At 37.8% G+C, this 21,529-nt stretch overlaps 1 protein-coding gene across 3 annotated transcripts; it reads left to right on the top strand.

Annotated features, from left to right (window-relative positions):
* Positions 1-10,356: 10,356 nt before the first annotated feature.
* On the top strand, positions 10,357-21,280 carry LOC149831516 (E3 ubiquitin protein ligase DRIP2-like). 3 transcript variants are annotated; one of them, XM_090013932.1, is made up of 8 exons: positions 10,357-10,621; positions 11,879-11,978; positions 12,972-13,200; positions 13,751-14,184; positions 14,331-14,381; positions 16,755-16,827; positions 20,830-21,007; positions 21,075-21,280. In XM_090013932.1, the coding sequence occupies exons 1-7, from the start codon at positions 10,507-10,509 to the stop codon at positions 21,001-21,003; spliced, it is 1,176 nt and encodes a 391-aa protein (XP_089870058.1). In that variant the 5' UTR covers positions 10,357-10,506; the 3' UTR covers positions 21,004-21,007; positions 21,075-21,280. The 3 variants fall into 3 exon arrangements, with proteins under 3 accessions (XP_089870058.1, XP_089870057.1, XP_089870056.1); XM_090013931.1 differs by having other exon boundaries at positions 12,870-13,200; positions 13,754-14,184; XM_090013930.1 differs by having other exon boundaries at positions 12,870-13,200.
* Positions 21,281-21,529: the final 249 nt, after the last annotated feature.

The following is a 21,529-nucleotide window of genomic DNA, read 5'->3' as shown; positions in this document are numbered from 1 at the left end:
ATAACATACCGGGTTTCAACCTAGTACCTAATAGGCCCCAGCCTAAAACCTTGGCCTAAACCTAGCCCATGGCGGCCCAGGTTGGCTTGGCCCATCGGGCCACCCGGCGTGTTGCTCACCCCTATGTTCAGGCATTCCACATGTCCAATGCTTGCTTCGGGTGCATGGTGGTGCACAATCAAACACCCCCTTAGGTCTTAGATCTAAACAGTGCCCCTCACAGGTGGGCCACGTAAGGCAGGGTGTGGTTGTGGGGCCCCACCCAGGTTTTTTCTCGCTTCAGTGAGGGCTCCTCGTCATAAAAAAGAGTTTTTTTTGGTATAAAATGCACCTTTAATGTTTTTTTCGAAAAGACCATTTAGCTTCTTGTAAATTTTATTTATTTACTCATTCAGGCAAAAAGACTTGCTAAGCTTTATCCATACTCAAGATTGGGGTCGAATGCCATAGCTGGATGGTTAGGTCATGCTATCATGACCAAGAGGTCTCGGGTTCTCAGCTTGCCTATCTTTTATTGGAATTGTTCATTTAGAAAGTTGTCCAAAAGTTAATCATAGGCTCTTTGCATTGTCAACAAGAAAAAAAAATCTACAGTTCAAATTAGAAACGAGTTCCTAACTTCACACAAATTATCTATGAGATTCATGTTTAGTTAATTTATTTGAACCAAGGACTGGATCTGTTTGGGTCCATGCAACCAAAATCATAAAGTTGATCAACTAACATATATCACATGGATACAGCTATGGATATGGGGGATACAACCATTAATATAAAGTTTTCAATATAACTAATATATAAGAGAACAAGAAATAGGAATCAAATTGAAGGTCCGTGTGATATAGCAACCAACCAATCCAAAGCCTATGAGCACAATGACGTCAAGATATCCAAAGCCGGATGGCTAGGTTGCACTCCGAGGGTTTCCGGGTCGAATCCCATGGTTGGTTATTCTCTAACTTTTTTTTTTGATATTTACATGGAAAAACCACCCTCAAAATTAAAGACCTAGCCACACTGGCTTTGCCTGCCATACCACTGTCATGGCAGAGTAAACCTCTGCGGGCTTAACCTTTGCCCCTAGGGAATTGTCATGCTTTGGCTTGCACAAGAGATGACGCCCATGGGATTTGAACCTAGACTACTTGCCTAGCGGCCTAGGTCCAAACCCCTTTGAGGCAGGTTATTCTCTAACTTAACTGTAAAAAAAACTTGTGCAAGAGGGAAATGGTAATCTAACATTACACCACATCAGTAGGAACACAAAGCAGGTTATATGTTCCCCCCCTCCGAACAGGGCAGTTAGCTACATCTCATGTTCGGGGGTCCCAAAGAGCACCACGTATGTAAGCATGTGTGTCTTGTATCCCCATGTTTGTCAGCATTAATTAGCGTTGGAGTTTGATGCGATTGCAAAGACTTAAGTACCCTCTCCTCCATTGGTGCAAAAAAAAATGACGATTCTTGAAAAGAAGTGGTTGTAAAGACTTAAGTGCCCCGAAGATGATTATTTAAGACCCAGTCTCTGCACTGCAGGATTATCTGAGAAAGAAATCTCCCCTGGAGGAGGCCATGAACATCAACCCTCTCACTCTCTCTCTCCCTTCTATTTCTGCTTCTATGCACATCCAACAGAAGATCTTACATTGCTTCATCAAGCACCGGCTGACCTGCACATTGACTGTTGTGGAGTTTGATTCAGAGTTTTTACCTTTACAGGAGGAGGGTTTGAGGGCTCCTCCCAGCGTGGGTAGCATCATTCAACTAAATGAGTTGTAGATCCTGATTCAGAGTTTTTACCCTTATAGGAGGAGGGTTTGGGGGCTCCTCCCAACGTGGGTAGCATCATTCAACTTGATGAGTTGTGGAGTCTGATTCACAGTTTTTACCCTTATAGGAGGAGGGTTTGGGGGCTCCTTTCAATGTGGATAGCATCGTTCAACTTGATTTGTTGTGGAGTCTGATTCAGAGTTTTTGCCCTTACAGGAGAAGGGTTTGGGGGCTCCTCCCGATGGTCATCCGACGAAACAAACCTGAGCCATAAAAAATGTTTGTTTGAACTTTTCATCGTCATCTTCTTCTTCTTCCTTCTCCGTAAAACACTATAAAACCTTCTCTCTCTCTAGAGAAGAAATTAAGGGAGGCAAAGAGTTCTCCCTGAAGAAGGCCATGAACATCAACCATCTCACTCTCTCTTCCTTCTCTCTCTACTTCTGTGTACATCCAACAAACGATCCTACATTTCTCCATCAAACACCAACTGACCTGCACACGGACTGTAGCATCGTTCAACTTGATGAGTTGTAGAGCCTGATTTAGAGTTTTTTCCCTTACAGGAGGGGGGTTTAGGGGCTCCTCCCAGCGTGGGTAGCATCATTCAACTTGAAGAGTTGTGGAGTCTGATTCAAAGTTTTTACCCATTCATGTTTTAAGGCATTAGATCTCATATTTGAACATCCACGCATGTCAGTTTGTTTTCATCATGTTCAGTTGTTTTCTAGATTATACTTTGAATTCTGGTGCATTTTAGATCTATCGATTTATATATAACCAGAGCTCATTTTAATCTGAATTTTTTACTGCAACTTCATGCATATGTCTTCATGCTCTTCACCAAAAATCAGACCATTCTGAGTTTGTTTGACTCACTTTAAAAATCGAGATTCAGAACCTGTTATTTTGCACCATCAGGATTTTAGCAGAATCACGACCAACTTGCGGGATTGATTTCTCCCTAACTAGAGATGATCTTTCCAATCCGTAAAAAGGGTTGTTTTTTAAATTGAATTTAGTTTAGTCATACCAAATTTCAGCAATTTTTATGGTGTTTTCATACACTTTTTGGGTCAAAAACCATAACCCTGTCACCCTGTGTTATTTTAACGGCTCAGATTTTGATCCATTTTGTTTGAATTGTAATTCCGTAATGGAAGATCATTTTTCAATTCTGTAAAATGGGTTCTCTTCGTTTATGTGTTTAGTTCATCCCTGTAAATTTTCAAAATTTTTCATGGTCAATTACTATTTTATTTTGATTAAATACAAGAACCTTGTATCCAAATTTTATAAATGTTCTGATTTTGGCCCCCATATCATGACTGTTGTAGCACTTCTTCAAGAAATCGTTATTTGATTGGCAATATTCTTCAGCAAATCGTTGTTATGATTTTTTTGGGTCTCTAATGAGTCTCTGCTATGATTTGTAGTATTTTTGGGTCTCCAACGAGCCTCACAATGATTTATAGTATTGTCTGGTCTTTTAACTATGATTTATAGTGCTTTGGGGTCTCCAACGAACCCCACAGCGATTTGTAGTGTTTTTCGATCTTTTAACTATTATTTATAGTATTTTCGGGTCTCTAAAGAGACCCACAACGATTTATAGTGTTGCTGGATCTTGCTATAGCGATTTGTAGTGTTTCTCGCTAAACACTACAGCGATTTGTTATACAAATCGCTATCCGAATCAGGACCAACTTGTCAGGGTCATATCTCCCTAACCAGAGATCGGATTTCAAATCCGTAAAAAGTGGTGTTTTCATTATGAAGTCTAGTTTATTCCTATAAATTGTCAGTGATTTCTATGGTCATTTGATACCCCGTTTGGATCTAAAACCAGACCCCTATCAGTCTGCCTTATTTGAGTGACATAGGTTTTTAGTTCATTTTGTATGAGTCATATCTCCCCAACGGAAGATCATTTTCCAAATCTGTAAAAAGGGTTTTTTTCCTCTATGTGTCTAGTTTATATCTGAAAAGTTTTATAACTTTTTATGCTCATTTGATATTTCAAACCTGTTAAAAACCGAGACATAATATTTGACATAAATTGTGTTTAGCATGGTGTATTTACTATATTAATTAGAAGGCTTTGTCATGTCTAATACATCATGATTTAATTTATATGACTATGAAAATGATGGGTTCACAATTCATGAAAATAAGATTGGTTTAGAAATGGTATAAAATAGTATATTTTAGTTCATTTTAACACAAAAAATAGTAAATAAAACATGTTAAATATGATCCAAAGGTTTGATTTTGCATTTAGATCTTAGATATTTGTAAATCAAGTGTGTACCACCATATGGTGTAGTACCACAATAAAAACAACCATATATATATATATATATATAAAATTTCCTTTGTAAATCTGATATTGCAGATGTGTTCAACATAGTCCATTTGCTAGGAATCGAATGGTCGATCATGTTTTTTTGACAAAAAAATATGATTTTTGGATGCTTAAATATTTACAAAATTTTTGAGCCATCTATTTTTAAGCCTTAAAAGATCCTACTTATACATCACAATCAGATAATTCAAGAGCAAGTGCCTTTAAAACGAAGTATATAGATTGCATGGGTAGGTCAAATTAAAGGATAAAAAAAACATGAAATCCTCAATTCACGCTTTACTTCTCATATTTTTGGTTCTCATATATATAGGAAAAAGGGTAAGTGCCTGACCTTTTTTGTGCCTACTGCATGCCTATCGAGCTTCGATAGGGGTTTTCAGGTTTTTTTTTTTAAATGACTCTACAGATGTGTTCTGCATGATCCATTTACTAGAAAATCACACTTGGATCATGTTTTTTTGAGAAAAAAAATGATTTTTTAAGCATTGAGTAATCTTTGAAATTGTAGATTGTTAATTTTTTAATCTTATAAAAACCTTCAATTCCTACAAAATCAAGCATGTAAATCACATCTACATGGTTAGATTTTAGAAAAAATAGAAACAATTTTTTCAAAGCTCCACAGACATGCGGTAGGCACAAAAAAGCGTCAAGTACCTACCTCTCTCTCTCTCTCTCTATATATATATATGGTACTAATTAAGGTAAAGAACTATTAAGCTAGAAATCATAAGAGCAAGTTGTATCAACTCAATCTAACCATATAGATGTGTTCGACATGGTTTGTTTGCTAAAGATTAAGCCTTGAATTGTTCTTTTGACCTAAAAGAATGATTTTTTGAATTATGAAGTTTTGGCACCTTGTGGGCCATTGATTTTTGAATCCCTTTAAAAACTTACTGGTCTTAATCACTAAACAAACCATATAGATCATATCTATCATTTGATATAAAAAAACTTAATTCTTTTTTTTTGAAGAAAAGAGTGATTTATACTCAATAGTTCTATACTTTCAATAATAACAAATAATTTACCTCATATATATAGGAAAAATATTTGTTACTAATAAGGAAAGGAACTAAAGAGCTAGAAATTATAGGTGCAAGTTGTATTGACTCAATCTTACACCGATGTGTTTGACATGGCTCGTTTGCTAAGATCATGCCTTGGATTGTGCTTTTCTAATATAAAAATATGATCTTTTGAGTTATGAAGTTTTAGCACATTGTGGGCGTGGAGTTGATTTTTAGACTCTTTTGAAAACTTAATTACTTGTCAGCCGAATAACATGATTCAAAACTAGTTTCCTACTAAACAAACCATGTAGATCACATCCGTAACATTTGATTTATAAAAAAATAAATTTTTTTGAAGAAAAAGAGTGATTTCTGGTTTCTTGCCTTCATTAGTAGTCAATATTTATCCATATATATATATATATATATATATATATATATATATATATATATATATATATATATATATATAGAGAGAGAGAGAGAGAGAGAGAGAGAGAGAGAGAGAGAGAGAGAGAGATCACTCTGTCTGTTCCGTCAACAAAAACCTTTAATCATGACAATTGTCAATGCAAGAAACTCATTTTCAACCGAAGTTGGTCCCATTCATCATCAGTCCGCCTTATTATAGAATGACTAATTGGAAACGTAAGGGCCAACCCATGAGGAATCAGATGGCAAGTGGTAACCACAAGAGTCGGTTATCGCATTTAGAAGCAAGGTTGTAATTTTGTACCAACCCCATCAAAGTTTTAGGTAAGGTTGTCATCACGTGAATTTTTACCCATTTACAACTCAAGTGAATTTTGACATCATTGGAATTCAAAATTTATAAGCTCCACTATTTGTGCTTTTCAAAGAAAAAAAGAAAAAGACGAAGTTTTGTTGGACAGCCTAAATGCAATAGATGACACATATATAAGATTACCATGTTGTGCAAGTTTTACCTGTTTGACAAGTTCTTCACAGCTCATACATGTGAAGTTGGCATGCATTTTGAAGCAAAAGGTGGGTGGCAAAATTAGGTTTGTCCAATTTTAGGCAAAAGCATCTTATCTAAAAGCATTTCTCTCTCTCCCCCTATATATATATATATGTGTGTGTAAATTAGCACCCCTGTATAGCTCATGAACTTTTTTTTTTAAATCTAAAGGGGTTGTTTGTTTCATGTTGATGCTCCTCTTTCCTACAAAGAGTGAAACAAAGGTATCTATGACAAACATATAGCGGGACCCACTTAGTAAATGGAAAAAAACATAATTTTCCTATCAAATTTGGTTCATATATATCTCTTCTCTCTTCTCTCTTATCTGAAGAACCACTTTTCTCCAAAGTGACCCTTTCAAAGGAAAGAGACTTCTCTTGCCGTAACTAGGAATGGCAGTGGATCAAGGCGGGTCCGCCCCATCTCAAAATTCTGCCCTCCATTCCTGCCTCCATCCCCGCACGGGTGTTGATTTTAAACTTCATCCCCACCTTCATCACTGTTTGATGTCCTTCATCTCCGGTCTAAACGGGGTGAGGCAGGATGGGGCCCTGTTTTCCTTCAGTCCACTGTCATCCCTAAAGAATATTTTAGCATTTTACTAACAGGGATCGGAGACAGGACGGGGCAGGCGAAGCGTAAGTCCATCCCCACCTCCGTTCTCGCACGGGTTTTGATTTTAACCTCCATCCCCAGTCCAAACGGGGGGGGGGGGGGGACCCCGTTTTCCCCGGGTCCACTGCCATCCCTAAGTGTAACAAGTGTTCCCTTAATTCATAAACGAATCATACCTACAAACCCCAATCCACATGATAGGCTCTGATGAGAATGATACCCTGCCTTACGACCCAGCATTAAGCGGTTAAAACATTTTGGTCCCACTTTCATCCATGAAAAAGGCCTGCTGCAGCTTCGGCCTTGTCCGAGGGGATTCACATCTTGGGTATGGAACTCGTGACATCCTTCAGCTTGAACGCTTTAAGCCCAACCACCTAGCTAGGTGGGAGGAGACCCACATCTGAGTGCTGGTTACACCTAGAAAAACGATTACTTGTGCAACTTAACGGGTTTTTGCTTCAACGAAGACAGAAGCGTCTACGCTAATTATATTTGAAAAAGCCACAGGCTCATCAAGAGTGCAACTTACCAGCTTGGTTTAGATGAGTGTGCTAGCCATGTCTTGAGAAAAAGACATGATTCAGGCTATGAAATCATTTAGCTTTACGGCCCACTAAGCCCTTGGACTATTTTGTTTGATTCTACTGTTCTACCAAGTCAATAAGTCTTGTAGGACACGTTTGGAAGCAAGAAAAAATTTCATGAGATTTTTTTTTTGCCTACCATAGGGATGGCAGTGGACCGGGGGAACACGGGGCCCCGTCCTGCCTCGCCCCGTATGGACTATGGACTGGGGATGAAGAGCATGAAACGGGGATGGAGGTGGGGATGAAGGTCAAAATTCATTCCTGTGTGGGGATGAACTTACACTTTCCCCCACCCCACCCCATCCCCATTAATAATATTACTAAAATACTTAAACCTAACTAATAAAATTATAAAAAAACAACAGTAATATATACTAACTTGCTAACCCTAAATCGTGCAGCTGCTGCATCACCATGTTCGTCGGCCCTTAGCCCTCTCTCTCTGTCCACCATCGGCGACCATCATCGTCGGTGCCAGATTCGTCCACCAATGGCGATGAATGTTTTTCATCACCGTTGGTTACCATCTTGGGTAGCTCCATCTAGTTTTCTACTTCTGGATGGTGATTGTCTTGTTGATAGTTGATTTACTTAGTGGAATTTATAAGAGAATTATCTGTTCTTTTGGATTCTTTTAATGTTAAATTGGTCTGGTTTAGTTAGTTTTGTATTTATCCATTTGATTTGGAACTGTTTTTTTTCATTTCTCTTGAATGTAGATTGCAAAATGAATTTGCCATTCTTATGCTGTATCATGCGACATTTATCCTCCATTTTTTTTCTTTTAGTTTTGTTAATGACGGTTAATTAACAATGCCACTATTTTTTATTTAATTTTCTTTTTTTCTTATAGGTTCACTAGCAAGATTGTTCGTTGGACATTCCATTTTCAAAGGGAAAGCTGCCTTGACAGTAGAACCAAGGACACCAGAATTTTCTTCCTTAGATGTATGTGTCATGTAGAGTTATGTTTGTTGTACTTTTATGTTTTTTGTGATTGAATCAATGTAGAGGTTTTGTAAAAGATGGTTATTACCATTGGATTTTGCTAGTATCTTTATTCTTTTCGTATAATCCTTGTCTGTACTAGGTAATAAAAATGGGCAACTTCCACAAGTTTTTTGTAAATCATGCGGAATGGTTTTGCGTAGAAATCTTGTGTCTTTTCCATTAAACTGTTGGCATTAAGAAGATTTTTTTAAAATTTTGGTGTTCAGGTCTTTTGAGATTCTATGTTTGATGTTTCTCATTTTGTATTTTTTGTTTTTAAATGTTTTGTAAATTTTTAGATTAAGAAAATGAAAAATCTTAATTCCTATTTAGAATTTAATGAGTTGATTGAGGAATTAGTGTTCAATTATGGGCGGGGGCGGGGGTGGGGATGGGAATGGGGATAAATAGTTTGAGATAGGGTGGGGGTGGAGGTCCAAAGCCCCCCTCCCCCGCCACAGGGATGGACGTTAACTTTTTTGAGACGGGGCGGGGGACAAGGTCTCCATCCCCCGCCATCCCTAGCCTACCACAAGTTTTGATATGATAACTTTTCTAAATGACTTTTTTTCTAGTTGGCGTAGCATGAGAAAAATGAGAAAGAGAGAGAGAGCTGAAAATGGTGGTGAGTGGGCGGAAGACCGAAGAATGTTTTTTATATGGCAGCCCATGAAATGAGATTTGTTGTACGTGAATGGTTGCCCTAATGCAAAAAAAAAAAAAAAGTTGATAAGAAAATTTTTCACCGTCTAGGGAGCTTTTTTTCCTATAAAAAACAGACTTTTTAGAAAACCTTGTCTTTAAAAAAATTCCTCTTGTTTGAAACTATTATAAAAGTTACAACTTTTTCTTTCCTACCTTTACTTTTTCTATTATTTTCCCACTTCCAAACGTGCCCGTAGAACAGGCACCTATAAGAAGTGAGACAAATGTGGGCCATACTTGGCCACCATTTTAAATGGCTAAAATATGGTAATATTTATGTTTCTAATGACTATTTCTAGTTAATAAAATGTGATTCGATTTCTATGTATTTTTGTTTTTGTTTCTTCTTACAAACTTTTAGAATTATCTAATTAATTTATTTTTGCCAAGGTTTTGTGAATAAAAGTGAGAGATTTAAAAGTTCAATTTCTCACCAGAATTATGCTGCCGTTATTTTCCCATTTTAAATGTTTACCACATTGCGTATAATTAATGTAATCATGTGAACATCCCTAAGTATAGGGCTGGGCATCGGGCCAGCCCGTCCTGCTGGACCGGGAAGACCAGGCCAGATTTTAGCCTGGTTTTTAACGGGCTCGGATTTGAAGAGAAGCACATGGCCCAGCCCATTGGTCCAACGGGCCAATGTGAAGTGGGTTGGATCTGACCTGGCCCGGCCTGTCCCAATCTTAAAATGCATAAACTGCTTGACTGAAATTATAAGTTAATGAGAAAATAACAAGTTCTCATGCAATTAATTTCTAATTAGTGCAACTAATTAAATAAATAATAATGATTAACAAATAGTAAGTTCTCATGCAATTAATTAAGTAAATAATAATAGTTATTCTGGAATAATTAAATTTTAAACTTTTTATATTATTAAAAAAATAATAAATAACTCATGCCCATCCTACCACCACCAGTGGCCAACGGGCTGGCCCAAACTCGGCTTACGTATATAACGGGCTGGGTTTTAGCCCGATACCTAATGGGCCTGACCCAAACCCAGCCCATGGGCCGGTTGCTCACCCCTAACCCTAAGTAACCTTTTGTAATTTCACAATAAAGTAGCCTTTACCTCTCAACTACAACATTAACTGTTTCCTTCATCCTCTTGCTTCTTCAGTAATAGTCTCTCTCTCTCTCTCTCTCTCTCTCTCTTGCCCAGCTTAGTCTCTTGCAATTTACACCAAATTAGTCGGCCCCTCAACTCAAGTACAAAATGCATTTCTGAATTGGGGGGGCCTTGTTCCCTCTCTCTCTCTCTCGTATTACAACCCCTAGTTACCCTCTTTTGAGTCGCTTCTTTCTTCTCCTATTGACTGCCAAATGGTGGGAGGTAAGCTTGAATCTTAGCGTAAGATGAAGAGGGAGGATAGCCCATCTTCCCGTCGAGAGAGATGGTCTCAGGGACGTAGGAGAAGATGAGTCCCTTGTGGGTTCTGAAGTTGGTTGTGCGTAGAGATGGCAGCCCAGGTGGTGAAGGTTCCAAGGGCCACCCTCGCTGCTTGCATGACATGCCCTCTCTGCAAGAAGCTGCTGAGGGAAGCTACCACCATATCTGAGTGCCTGCACACCTGTGAGATTTTGGCTCTCTCCTGCTCCTTGCATGAACGTAGTTTTTTACAGTGTGTGTGTGTGTGTGCGTGTGCGTGTGCGTGTGTTTGTGTTATAGATACACATTTTATGCACGCTTATGGCTCATAAGCAAATTAGATCTTTGCACCAACCTTCAGAAATTGAGGCCTTTTATTTTATTTTAATTTCTCGAGTTCAATAAGGTCGGAAACTAATGGAGATAATTAATAATAAAGCATGCTAAATGAACATGATAGTAGAAAAGGAAGGCTATCAGTTTAACGATTTACTTAACCATTAATGTGGAAAGAAAGTAGATTTATTAATTTGGGCAGTTTGAGGGTGCGTAGAAGTATTTATATGCATTTGTTCATGGTGTCATTGTATGGTATGCGTGGAGGCTTAGGTCCACCATCACAAGTCACAAATGACATACCAAATGCTTCTTCTCACCCTATCATGGAAGAAGGTTATGTTTTGGTCTCCTATAATCCAGTTGCATATAGATTTAATTTTGGTCTTCAATATGTAATAGGTTATTGAAAACTATGTAACATCAACTTATCAGCTGTGACACCTATGTATGAGCCCAATAGTCTCTACCACAAGATTAATGTTTCTTTATCTACTCTTTGATGAGCAGAGACAAGTAAAAACTTTTACCTATGTGCTTCAATTTTAGACGAAGATGTTCTCTATGCCACACGGATGAGGAATCATCTCTCCACATTTTTTGGACTTGCCCGTTTGCCAAATCACGCTATACGAATATGAGGATGACTTATTTATTCTACAAAAATATAATTGGACTCAATGATCTTTCTATGCATTTGCACATCCTATTCCATCTTAGTATCTGACTGATAACTTGGAAAGAATAACTCTTTTTGAATTATCAACGTCTAGGATCCAAATTGCAGTGCAATAAGTCTCCACCAAGACAGATCTTAACAATCTCACCTGTTATCTTTTGGTCATCTTGGTTGTTAAAGATCATGTACCATGGTAGCTATTTAGCAGAACAGTTGCTAACAGTTACAGTTGGACATTACAACTTAATGAAGTAAGGTGTATGCACTTTCTTACGTTGATCATTTGTAATTGCAATTTGGGCATTATGCTTGCTATACTTTTGTTGGTATTGAGTAATAAAACTTATTTGTTTCTGTGACACTTATTTTTCGTTTTTAGGCATTTTTGCGACATAGAAATGATTTATAGTTTGTTTCTGATGCGGTCTTGTTTCAATTTAATCTAGTTTGTAGGAGGTGCATTTATGAAAAGCTCACCAATGAGGAGGTAGATTGTTGCCCTAATTGCAATATGGATCTGGGTTGTGTTCCTGTGGAGAAGCTCAGGTAGGCCTTCCTCATTTGACTCCTATTTTTACAATATTTTTTCATTTTTTTATCAATGCCTTTCTTTTTAGCTGGTGTTGCTGTTTCATTCCATACTATTTCCTACCTTGTTGCATGCAATCAAATTCTTGATACTTTATAGGTGAAAATATTCATAGACTAATAAGCAGTTTTTAAGGAAGACCTTTGCTTCTTAGGCAGATTTATTCCAATGATGTGAATTGGGCTTTTTTTTCTTTCAAGAATTTCATGTTTGACAACATTTCCCTTTACAATTGTGATCCTTAGAAGCTGCACATTTGTCTTGCTGTTGGAAAATATACTTAGAGAGGCAGTAACCACAGCAATGCAGTTGATATCAAATCTTTATATTTTTGCATTATAGTCATAAGTTGTAAGAGTATTTTTTGAAGAACTGTTGATATTTGATATTCATGTATATAAGGAGATTTTCTCTTAAAGTTGATCTTGAGAAAGCCTCCGACTTGATTGGATGGGATTTTGGATTTTTATTTGGATGATGTGGGTTTAACATTAAATGGAGATGTTGGATTATGAAATATTCTCCTCAGCTTCTATTGTAGTTTCAGTTAATGGAAGGACTGGTGCATATTTGATGAGGGTTTTACAGCAAGACCAAATCTCCCACTGGTTTTTAACATTGTTGGGAAGGATTTTTTACGAGAAGTCAGTCACATCTTTCTCAGGTTTTTAGCACATGTGATTGGTTAATAATTTGAATCTGGGTAGACCATTGCATCACTTGCTTACATCTTTCTTCATGGAATATGAAGTTTTTCTATTAGAGCATGTGGGCTTATTCATGCATTGCTGCTGGGTGATTATAATCCTGTTTCTTAGCTTTGCACTGCACATGCATTGTTATTTCAGGCCAGATCATAATTTACAAGATGTAAGGGCCAAAATATTTCCTTTCAAAAAGAGAAAGGCTAAGGAAGCAGATAATATGCCTTCCATTACATTACCTGTCAGGAGAAAGGAAAGGTCTCTATCTTCGTTGGTTATCAGCACTCCTCGTGTAACAACTCAAACTGGCTTGACTGGGAGGAGAACTAAATTTGTTGCTAGAAAGGCTGCTTCTTTACGTGGACCCAATTTTGTCACTGACCAACCCATCAAAAGTGAGGTAGAGAATGCTGAAGACAATCATGATAGCTCATGTCCCCACAAGACTCCTGAGATTACACAAAGTAAGAAGCAGGTAAGCAGTAAGGAACTAATGATGTACCAGGGTTGGTTAACATGTGATTGTGTAAGTTGATAGATGTTATATGCATTGATTTGTTGCTTAATCTCGAGTATATCATGTTTGAACTATTATAGTACACATGGGTTTATCCTTTCTTTGCTCTGCTCAAAAGTTCATCATTTGTTTAGTGTAATAGTTTCCCAAAATGTGATGCGTTTGTGCAATCAAAAATAGAATGGGAAGTTTCTCTTGTACAGTTTTCTCAAGGAGCTTTCTCCATGGTGATGGAAATTGTTCCTAGAAAATGCTAGTAACATAGAAAAAACAGGATTTATTGGAGAGCAATCCCCACAATTGAAATAATTTAGGAAAGTTGCGGCTTTACTCTGTTTGTTTTTGTGTGTTTTCATTTTTTCAATTGAGCAAAATGCCCTTAAATTTACTTCTTAGGAAAGGATAAATTCTTGCAAATTTCCACAATTATTCAAAACGCGAATATTTTCTTAGTGTGTATATGTAACATTATTGGAATTTATCAATTAACTTGTGAACCTTTTGGCAGAAGCCATCCAGTGGAGAGCAATCATATCATATTTATAATGGCAATACGGAGAATGAAACAGAACATCGACTTGGTAAAGCTGGCCTTTGGAAACCGTTAAATTGTCTATTTGAAGCTGCAACTAGGCCAAAGTCTTTTAAGTCATCCTTTCAGACTTCTGCTATCAAGGCAGAGAAACCTGATAATCTTGATACCAATCTGCATGTTCAAAAGACTAAGATTAAGGAGCATGCACGAAAATCAAGGTTCCATGATGATAAGAAAGGGAATAATCCTGCCTGTTCAAGATTAGGTAAAGCTAGAAGACTTCATGGAATTAGTCGGAAGCAACCATCCATGTCAAGGGAGACAGGCCAAATCATTCTTACTGCTGCCCACTTAAAACATGAAAGAAGTAGTCCTGTTTGGTTCTCCCTTGTGGCATCTGATAACCAGTAAGGAAGTTGTCTAATTTCTGAAATAGTACTCAAATTTTAAGAAATAATATTGAGAAACTTTCTTTAAGTTGTGTTATGATTAAAAGCCTTATAATTCCTGTATGGTCTATCTTTTTAGTGATGCTGGTCAATGTTTGATACAGGGAAGGTCATGAAGCTTTGCCACAGATCTCTGCTTGTTATTTACGAATAAAGTGAGTTTGTTGGATTCATCATTTATGTGCTCTACTAAAGTGCCTCTTATAATTGCTTTGTTTTGCGTTATTTGTCATGTTTTAGAGATGGCTCCATTTTATTTTCTCTTTTTGTTCATTGAATTATTGATGCAGCATCTAGAAAGTAGTATCTCAACCATCTTCTAGATCATTGCTTACTAGGAAAATTTTATTACGCAGATCTGAAGATATGGTCTAATTCTCTTATTTAATAAACGGATCCATTGCATATTTGACATAAGGAATGTTAACATACAAAACTTTTCACTAAGTATATTGTCAAATTGTTGACTGAAGCACAAGGTTCTAGTCACAATTCATTTATTAAAAAAGTTAGTCATCTTTGTCATACGGGCATGGATACATACATGAGTACTATTTAGACACATGCAATTCATGTTTATGAAAATAAGAACATGAGGCACATATATGTTTAGATACTTGATTAAAAAGACGCCATCTACTAATTTTTATATATAGAGAGATATTTATCACTCGGTAAGGTTTAAAATTTTCAAGTATTTGTGAAAAAATAATATGATATAAAATGGCAAAAAAATACTCCTGTGGTGTCTGACACATCATGGTGTCACATGCCATATCATCCTGTCATGTCATTTGCTAGAAATGTAACTCAAAGCTGTAGCCTTGTGACATGCTGATCTTGGCACTTGATGACCTTAAGTGTGGCAAGCAGCTAATGTGAATGATAGTTCAAATATCCTCTCAAAAGAACAAGTTTAATACAAAATCAAAATGCATATTACACAAAAATATTTGAGGAATGCTATACCAATAGTAAATCATAAAATTCTGCCAAATTACAGTATTTTATTTCATAATATCTTACAATACTCCCTCTCAGGTTGTGCTTCATGTTTAATTTGTTTACAGCGTAATTTTTAAGATTTGAACCTTACTCTAGGCAATGTGTTTTGGTGGGCACATCTACAACTTGTACTTTGATTCATGCAAAGTTTGTCTCTACTTCTTTTGCTTCAACTTTTTCGTCAGAAAAATAAAAATATGTTCTGAGTCATCAATAAGCCAGTGGATTGGGTGCAAGTGCTAAGACACTCTTTTTATCACAATTAATGGCAGGTACTTCAGGTTGATAGCCTCAACCTCTTAATAGTCTTCTAATCCATACAACTTCAGGCTAAAGTACTAATTTTAGCAACAAATTTTTATCATTTATTTTTAGTTAAACTTTTCCTTAGAAAATACCAGAATTACCGAAAGCGCCATAGGACTTGGGGAAGCGCACTTTCCCAAAGCGCGAAACATGGTGCTTCCGAAATGTGCTGGGAAGCGCCAAAAAAATTGGGAAGCTCGCTTCCCCTTTTTTTCGCTTCCACCTCACTTCGTAGGTTGCTTCCGGTTCACTTTCTAGGTCACTTCTCTTCTTGCTTCCGAGACAATTCCTGGTTCGCTTCTAAATCGTCCCACGCTTCCCGCTCCGTAAAATTTTGGAAGTGCTTTGCTTCCCGCTCATGCTTCTCCAATTGGCAACTCTGGAAAATACAGTATCTAGATACAATCTAAACTTGAGTATGCGTCACCTACTTCCTGAACATCAGAGGACCCAAATAAGGAACTGATTCTCATATCATATTGCACTGAAAGTGCTTATTGGAGCAGGAAAATCTGTTGCTGAATATAAAACAAAACATTATGTTGACCTAAAGATTTACTTGATAATGGACGGCATGGAGATTATAAGAATCAATACATGACACTAGATTTTGATCACCAGGTCGAGGTTGGAGTGCTGAACTTATAATTGGTACACCATGTTGACAGCAAGGTTGAGTTTAGTAGCAGTATTCATTTTTGACTATCCAAACATGTATATTCATCAATATAAATGATATGTGTGTGCATGTTAGTTTATCAGACACTTCCATGCCATTGCCTTTCTAAACAGCTACTTTTTTTCTCATAGGGATTTCAATTCTGTAGGATGTGCTAATACAAATTTTTTATTGCAAAGCGTAGCATATTCTTATTATTCCTTTTCATCACCTTCTGAAGCACTTGCTTTTTGTTTTAAGCTGATGTAGCAATGTCTTCATGAACTTTTTCCTGAAAGATGTTTTTTGGTTAATGATTTTTTCCAGTTTATTTTCTTTGATATATCTATCATCTATGCAACCTTTACTGGAGAAGGCTAGCAGGGATAGAGCCAATTAAGACATTTTTCTAGTGCTGATAAGTTAATAAGCAATGGAAACTATTTATCTTTGTTACTATCAGTCACAAACTTTGAGATTCTGCTACATATTTTGTGAAAGTTCAATTTCTTAGTTTTAGCTATAAGGTGCTTATCACGTGTTTGTCTGCCTATGACAGAGATGGAAATATTCCAGTATCAGTTATAAAGAAATACCTGGTCAAGAAACTTGACCTTAATAGTGAAGCTGAGGTGAGTTTTTCCAACTCTTTTCACCAGCTAGTGCAGCTTGAGAAGAAGCTTATTGCAACACTCTACTCTTCTAAATTTCTAATACAAACCCATGGAGAGGTAGTCTCATTTTCTTGTTTTGCTTCAAAATTTTCAAAACTGTGTGAGAAATACAAGGAGTTGGGGACCATCTCAAGTCTCACTGTTATTATTTTCTTCACTACTCTCTTAGACCTATGAAGGGGTTGAACTTCAGATCAGGCCCACCTGGGGTTGGAATAAAGGCCTGTCAGAGCTAGGGAAGAGCGTACTCAAGGTTGGCTCAGCATGCCTGGTTTGCTAGCTTACCCTGTTTGAAATTGGCTTTTCCAGTCGGAGTGGGCCTTGGGTTGGGCCAAGCCTGTGAAATTCATTATGGACTTGCCAGCCATTTTAGAAAAGCTTGCACTGAAGCTCAAGCTCAGCTTGATCCCGTGCTGGATGAGTACCAGGTTCAGTTTCTATTGGGCTTTTCACTAAAGGCCGTGTACTTTAACAACTATTTATACATGGGTTTTCAGTTGCAAACCTGTGATCTGAAGATCTTTATGAAAAATGTTGGAGGTTAATTGTCGGGCATAACTTTCCTATGTTATAATTAAGGCTGTGTTTGGGAATGCTGCATTGAGACTGGGTTGCTGAATCCGTGATGCCCAGCTGTGTTTGGGAATATTGTTTTACCAAAACATTGGTAATGAGGAGGGTTTTGGCAGCTTCAAAACTCTCCCCAATACACAATTTTGTCACCCACCTTCGGAGGTGGTTTTTGTGGAATCCAAGAATGGATGACCACCTTGAAGCCCTACATAATGCCCCGCTGCTTCCCTAACCATATGCAACAATGCCTTCTCTCCATTGAAGTCCTTATTACCTAACCCAACACCATCTACACACCTTCCACCACGACCACCACAACCCAACCAATTAGACGTCCATTCTCACCATGCTTCACCTCCCCATTACCTTCCACTGCCACCACCCACACCTAAAGGGAAGAGTGAGCATCATCAGCAATGTCGTCACCACCTGAGGCCTACAACCTTGCACGACCACAACCCAACCAATCAAAGGTCCATCCCCACCACACTCTGCCTCCCCATTACCTTCCACTGCCACAACCCACACCTAAAGGGAAGAGTGAGCACCACCATGCTCCTCCATCATCAGTGATGTCACCACCACCTGAGGCCTACAACCTTCCAGCACCTGCCAGCAGTTTGGCTGGTTTATTCGCCATCACCATCATCATCATCAATGGCACATTATCCACCACCAATCTTATATAACTCGCCACTACCACCAGCTCTGTTTCAATCGCCTCCACTATCGTATATTTCTATCATCGCCACCGCCATTACTTTCGTTGGCATACCATAATGTGTCACTGCTTCCAGTGTCTGGATTTTCCTATGCATCTCCACTACTGCCCAGTTGGAGAAGATGCATTTTCTTTCTTATAAAACAAGGAGATTAATGTGACTCTCTTTCCACCCCCCTCTCTGTCTGTAGTTTGTACAAAAATGCACACCTATTTGGGAGCCAACACCAATTCATGGAAGTGTCAAAATCACTGGATGAGCTCCCAAACATCTGGTTGGAGTTGACCATACCATCAATTCCAAATCCATATTTTGGCAAAACATGGAAACCATGTTTCCATTCCAATGCAAGGCTTCCAATCATAGCCTTATTGATTGTTATAGAGGTTTCCAAATTGCTGTTGGAGTGAATGACTAGTACCTATGTCACACGGACTCGGCTAGGGAGGCGCCGCACCCGAGTCAATACGCCCCGACACGTGTGCGGACATGGGCCGGACTCGGTCAACGCCGAGCCGGACTCGGTCAATGCCGAGTAGAACTTGGTCAACGAGTCAAGGCCGAGTCCGTCCTTGTTTTGGACTCGGTCAATGTTGACTGAGTCAAAAAATGTCAATTTTTAGGGTAAAAAACCCAAAAAAATGATCTTTTTATATGTTTTTTTTTAAATATATATATGGCATGAGTCTCTAACATAAGCCCCAGAAAAAAAATACAATTTGCAAAGTTTATAAAAACACTCGTACTGGTGCCAAACTTTAGAGGACAATATCCACATATATGCACACAGGATATATATATATATATAGCCGAGTCCCCGTGTCCAAAATTTTTAAAATTGCGCCGCACCCGCACCCGCACCCATGTGACTGTTAAAATGTATCTAATATATATATATATATATATATATATATATATATATATATATATATATATATATATATATTACATCAATACCCGATAAGGGTATTGATGTAATTTCACATAGTTGTTTTCTAAAACAACTATGTGAAATTACATCAATACCCGATAAGGGTATTTTTGTAATTTCACATAGTTGTTTTAGAAAACAACTATTTTCGTTTTTTGATAAAATGTAATTTTATTTTCTTATTTTTTTATTTCTTTTTTTATTTCTTTTGAGGGTTAAAAGGGGCTCCAACCTTAGAGTCGTTGGAGCCCCCAACGGTCACAAATGTGACCGTTGGGGGCTCTTAACGACTCTATGGGAGCCCCCTTTTGGCTCTCCTTTTGAGGCCTTTTGGCCATCCCTTTGCTCATCTCCCTCTTGTATAAATAGGGGTGAACCCCTTGTATATTTCTTATTCTTGAGAGCTTTCTCTCTTCTCAATAAGGGGCTTTTTATATTGTTGCCTTATTAAAGGCTTGTGCTTGTATTGTCCCTTTGTGGACTTGTGATATTGTCTATTTTATTCATTGTTGTAAGTGCTTGTATGCACTCTTTATATTTCCACAATATCTCATTGCAGTGACAGACTAGTACTGGTGGTGGCATTGTAATTTGAGTAGCTGCAAAAATCTTGTCAAACAAAACACATTTATTTTCTCCATATTCTCAACTTTTATGGGATCATATCATGATTGTCATAAGTCATAAATGGCAATTTTTGGTCTCATGGATGGCCAATATCATTAATCTTCCCCTCTATTTTGCATGTTTCTCTGTGTCTGGCCCTTAAGATATGTTTCTCATCTATATTTATCTGGTTAAGTAATCCTGATTCTGATTCTGATACGTCTTTTGATATTTGTGGCTTTCCCACTTTTCACTTAACGGTATTGCATATTAACCAGGGAGCCCATAGGCAAATAATCTCTTATAAAATCAATATCTTGCAAGTGTATAGACTACAGCATGTACATTATGGTTTACCTGTCTCTGCTGTTGGAATAGGTATTGTTCTGATGCAATTTTAGTCCTTCATTGTAATGCCTTTTTAGAGTTTGATGAAGATTCTGAGATCTATTTCACTTGCCATTTTCAGCAACAGCTGCGACACCAAAATGAGTATTCAAAAACTGCCCAATTAGGGTTTATGCAACATAGACAAGAGAGGCTCTCATGCTGAATATCTTACATGTATGTCACATATGCAGCATGAGGCTATCCTCGGTGGATTCTTAGAAAGCAACACTACTCCTTAGTGGAGCTAACAGTGGTTTTCCTTTTTTATTTGTTTATCTCCATGAGGTAAATGTCTCACTGATGCATAACATAATTGTTCTAGTAACAGAATTAATCCAGATATAATTTGTTCCCACTAAATCTTTTATCAACCTTGACCCGAAGGGGTCACCGACATGGTCTGGATCACCCCATACCCCGAGTTCGAGTCCGTGTGTGGTCACCCCCTTCCACAAGGTGAACCAAGAGGCTTCCGAAATGTTGAGAGAGGCACCCACAAAATTTTACACTGCCAAGATGGCGACCATAGGTACAGCAGGCTAGACTGGTACGGCCAGGTCTTTGGTCCTGGTCGCTGTTTCTCCATTTAATAAACAAAAAAGGAAAACCCTTAATTCCCCATTGACAAGACAACCATCTCACCATTCTAATCTAGCTACCTGTGCAGATCATTGCTATTTAGCGTAAGTTGGACATGATTTGATTGGTTGATTGAGATGCTTTAAATTTTCCTAACAGGTGGAGATCACATGTTGTGGTCAAACAGTTCTCCAAAGCTTAACAATGCACAACCTTGTAGATATGTGGCTACAAACATCATCCACTTCAAAGAAGATAGCAGCTGCTTCAGGTTCCTCAGCCAAGGGCTTGGTCATGGTGCTTGCCTACGCTAGGAAGTCCTCAGCATCTTGAAAAGGTTTGTCCTCTAATACGCTCCATGAATCTTACCTTGTTTCTGATTGGTTGCACCTGTTGTCTTGCAGAGATATTTCATGCTGCTGCTGGTTATTGTTGATGGTTATTATATCGTGAGCATGCTTGTGCCTTTAGACATGTATGTTGTACCTCTGGCAAATAATCCTTTTGGGGCACATGCATACTCTGTTTACTTGGTGCTTGTATACACGCGCACCCACTTCATGTCTGTCAATTTCTATTGTATTATCAATGAATAGCTTTCCTACTGTTATTCTTCCTTTTGGTAGGGAATCTCTCTCTCTCTCTCTATATATATATATATATATATATATATATATATATATCCGTGCTAAATGAAATATGCTAAATGGTTTTTTCAGCTTTTTTGGTAATTTTAGTTCGCAGTTCCGACCCCATAAATGTGTTGGTCAGGGTCGATTTACTAGGAATCTGCACCTGGATCATGTATTTTCGAAGGAAAAAATGATATTTGGAGCCTAAAAAATTTACAAAGATTCTG

The sequence above is a fragment of the Nuphar pumila genome, chromosome 7 (assembly GCF_984573655.1).
Source record: "Nuphar pumila chromosome 7, dmNupPumi1.hap1.1, whole genome shotgun sequence".
In the NCBI taxonomy this organism is placed as follows: Eukaryota; Viridiplantae; Streptophyta; class Magnoliopsida; order Nymphaeales; family Nymphaeaceae; genus Nuphar; species Nuphar pumila.
This window is presented reverse-complemented; position numbering and strand designations above follow the sequence as displayed.

Coding starts and splice junctions, on each gene's coding strand:
- LOC149831516 (XM_090013930.1), top strand. CDS start 10,507: ATGGCAGCCCAGGTGGTGAAGGTTCCAAGGGCCACCCTCGCTGCTTGC. Junction 10,622..11,878: donor ATCTGAGTGCCTGCACACCT/GTGAGATTTTGG, acceptor AATTTAATCTAG/TTTGTAGGAGGTGCATTTAT. Junction 14,382..16,754: donor GCTTGTTATTTACGAATAAA/GTGAGTTTGTTG, acceptor TGCCTATGACAG/AGATGGAAATATTCCAGTAT.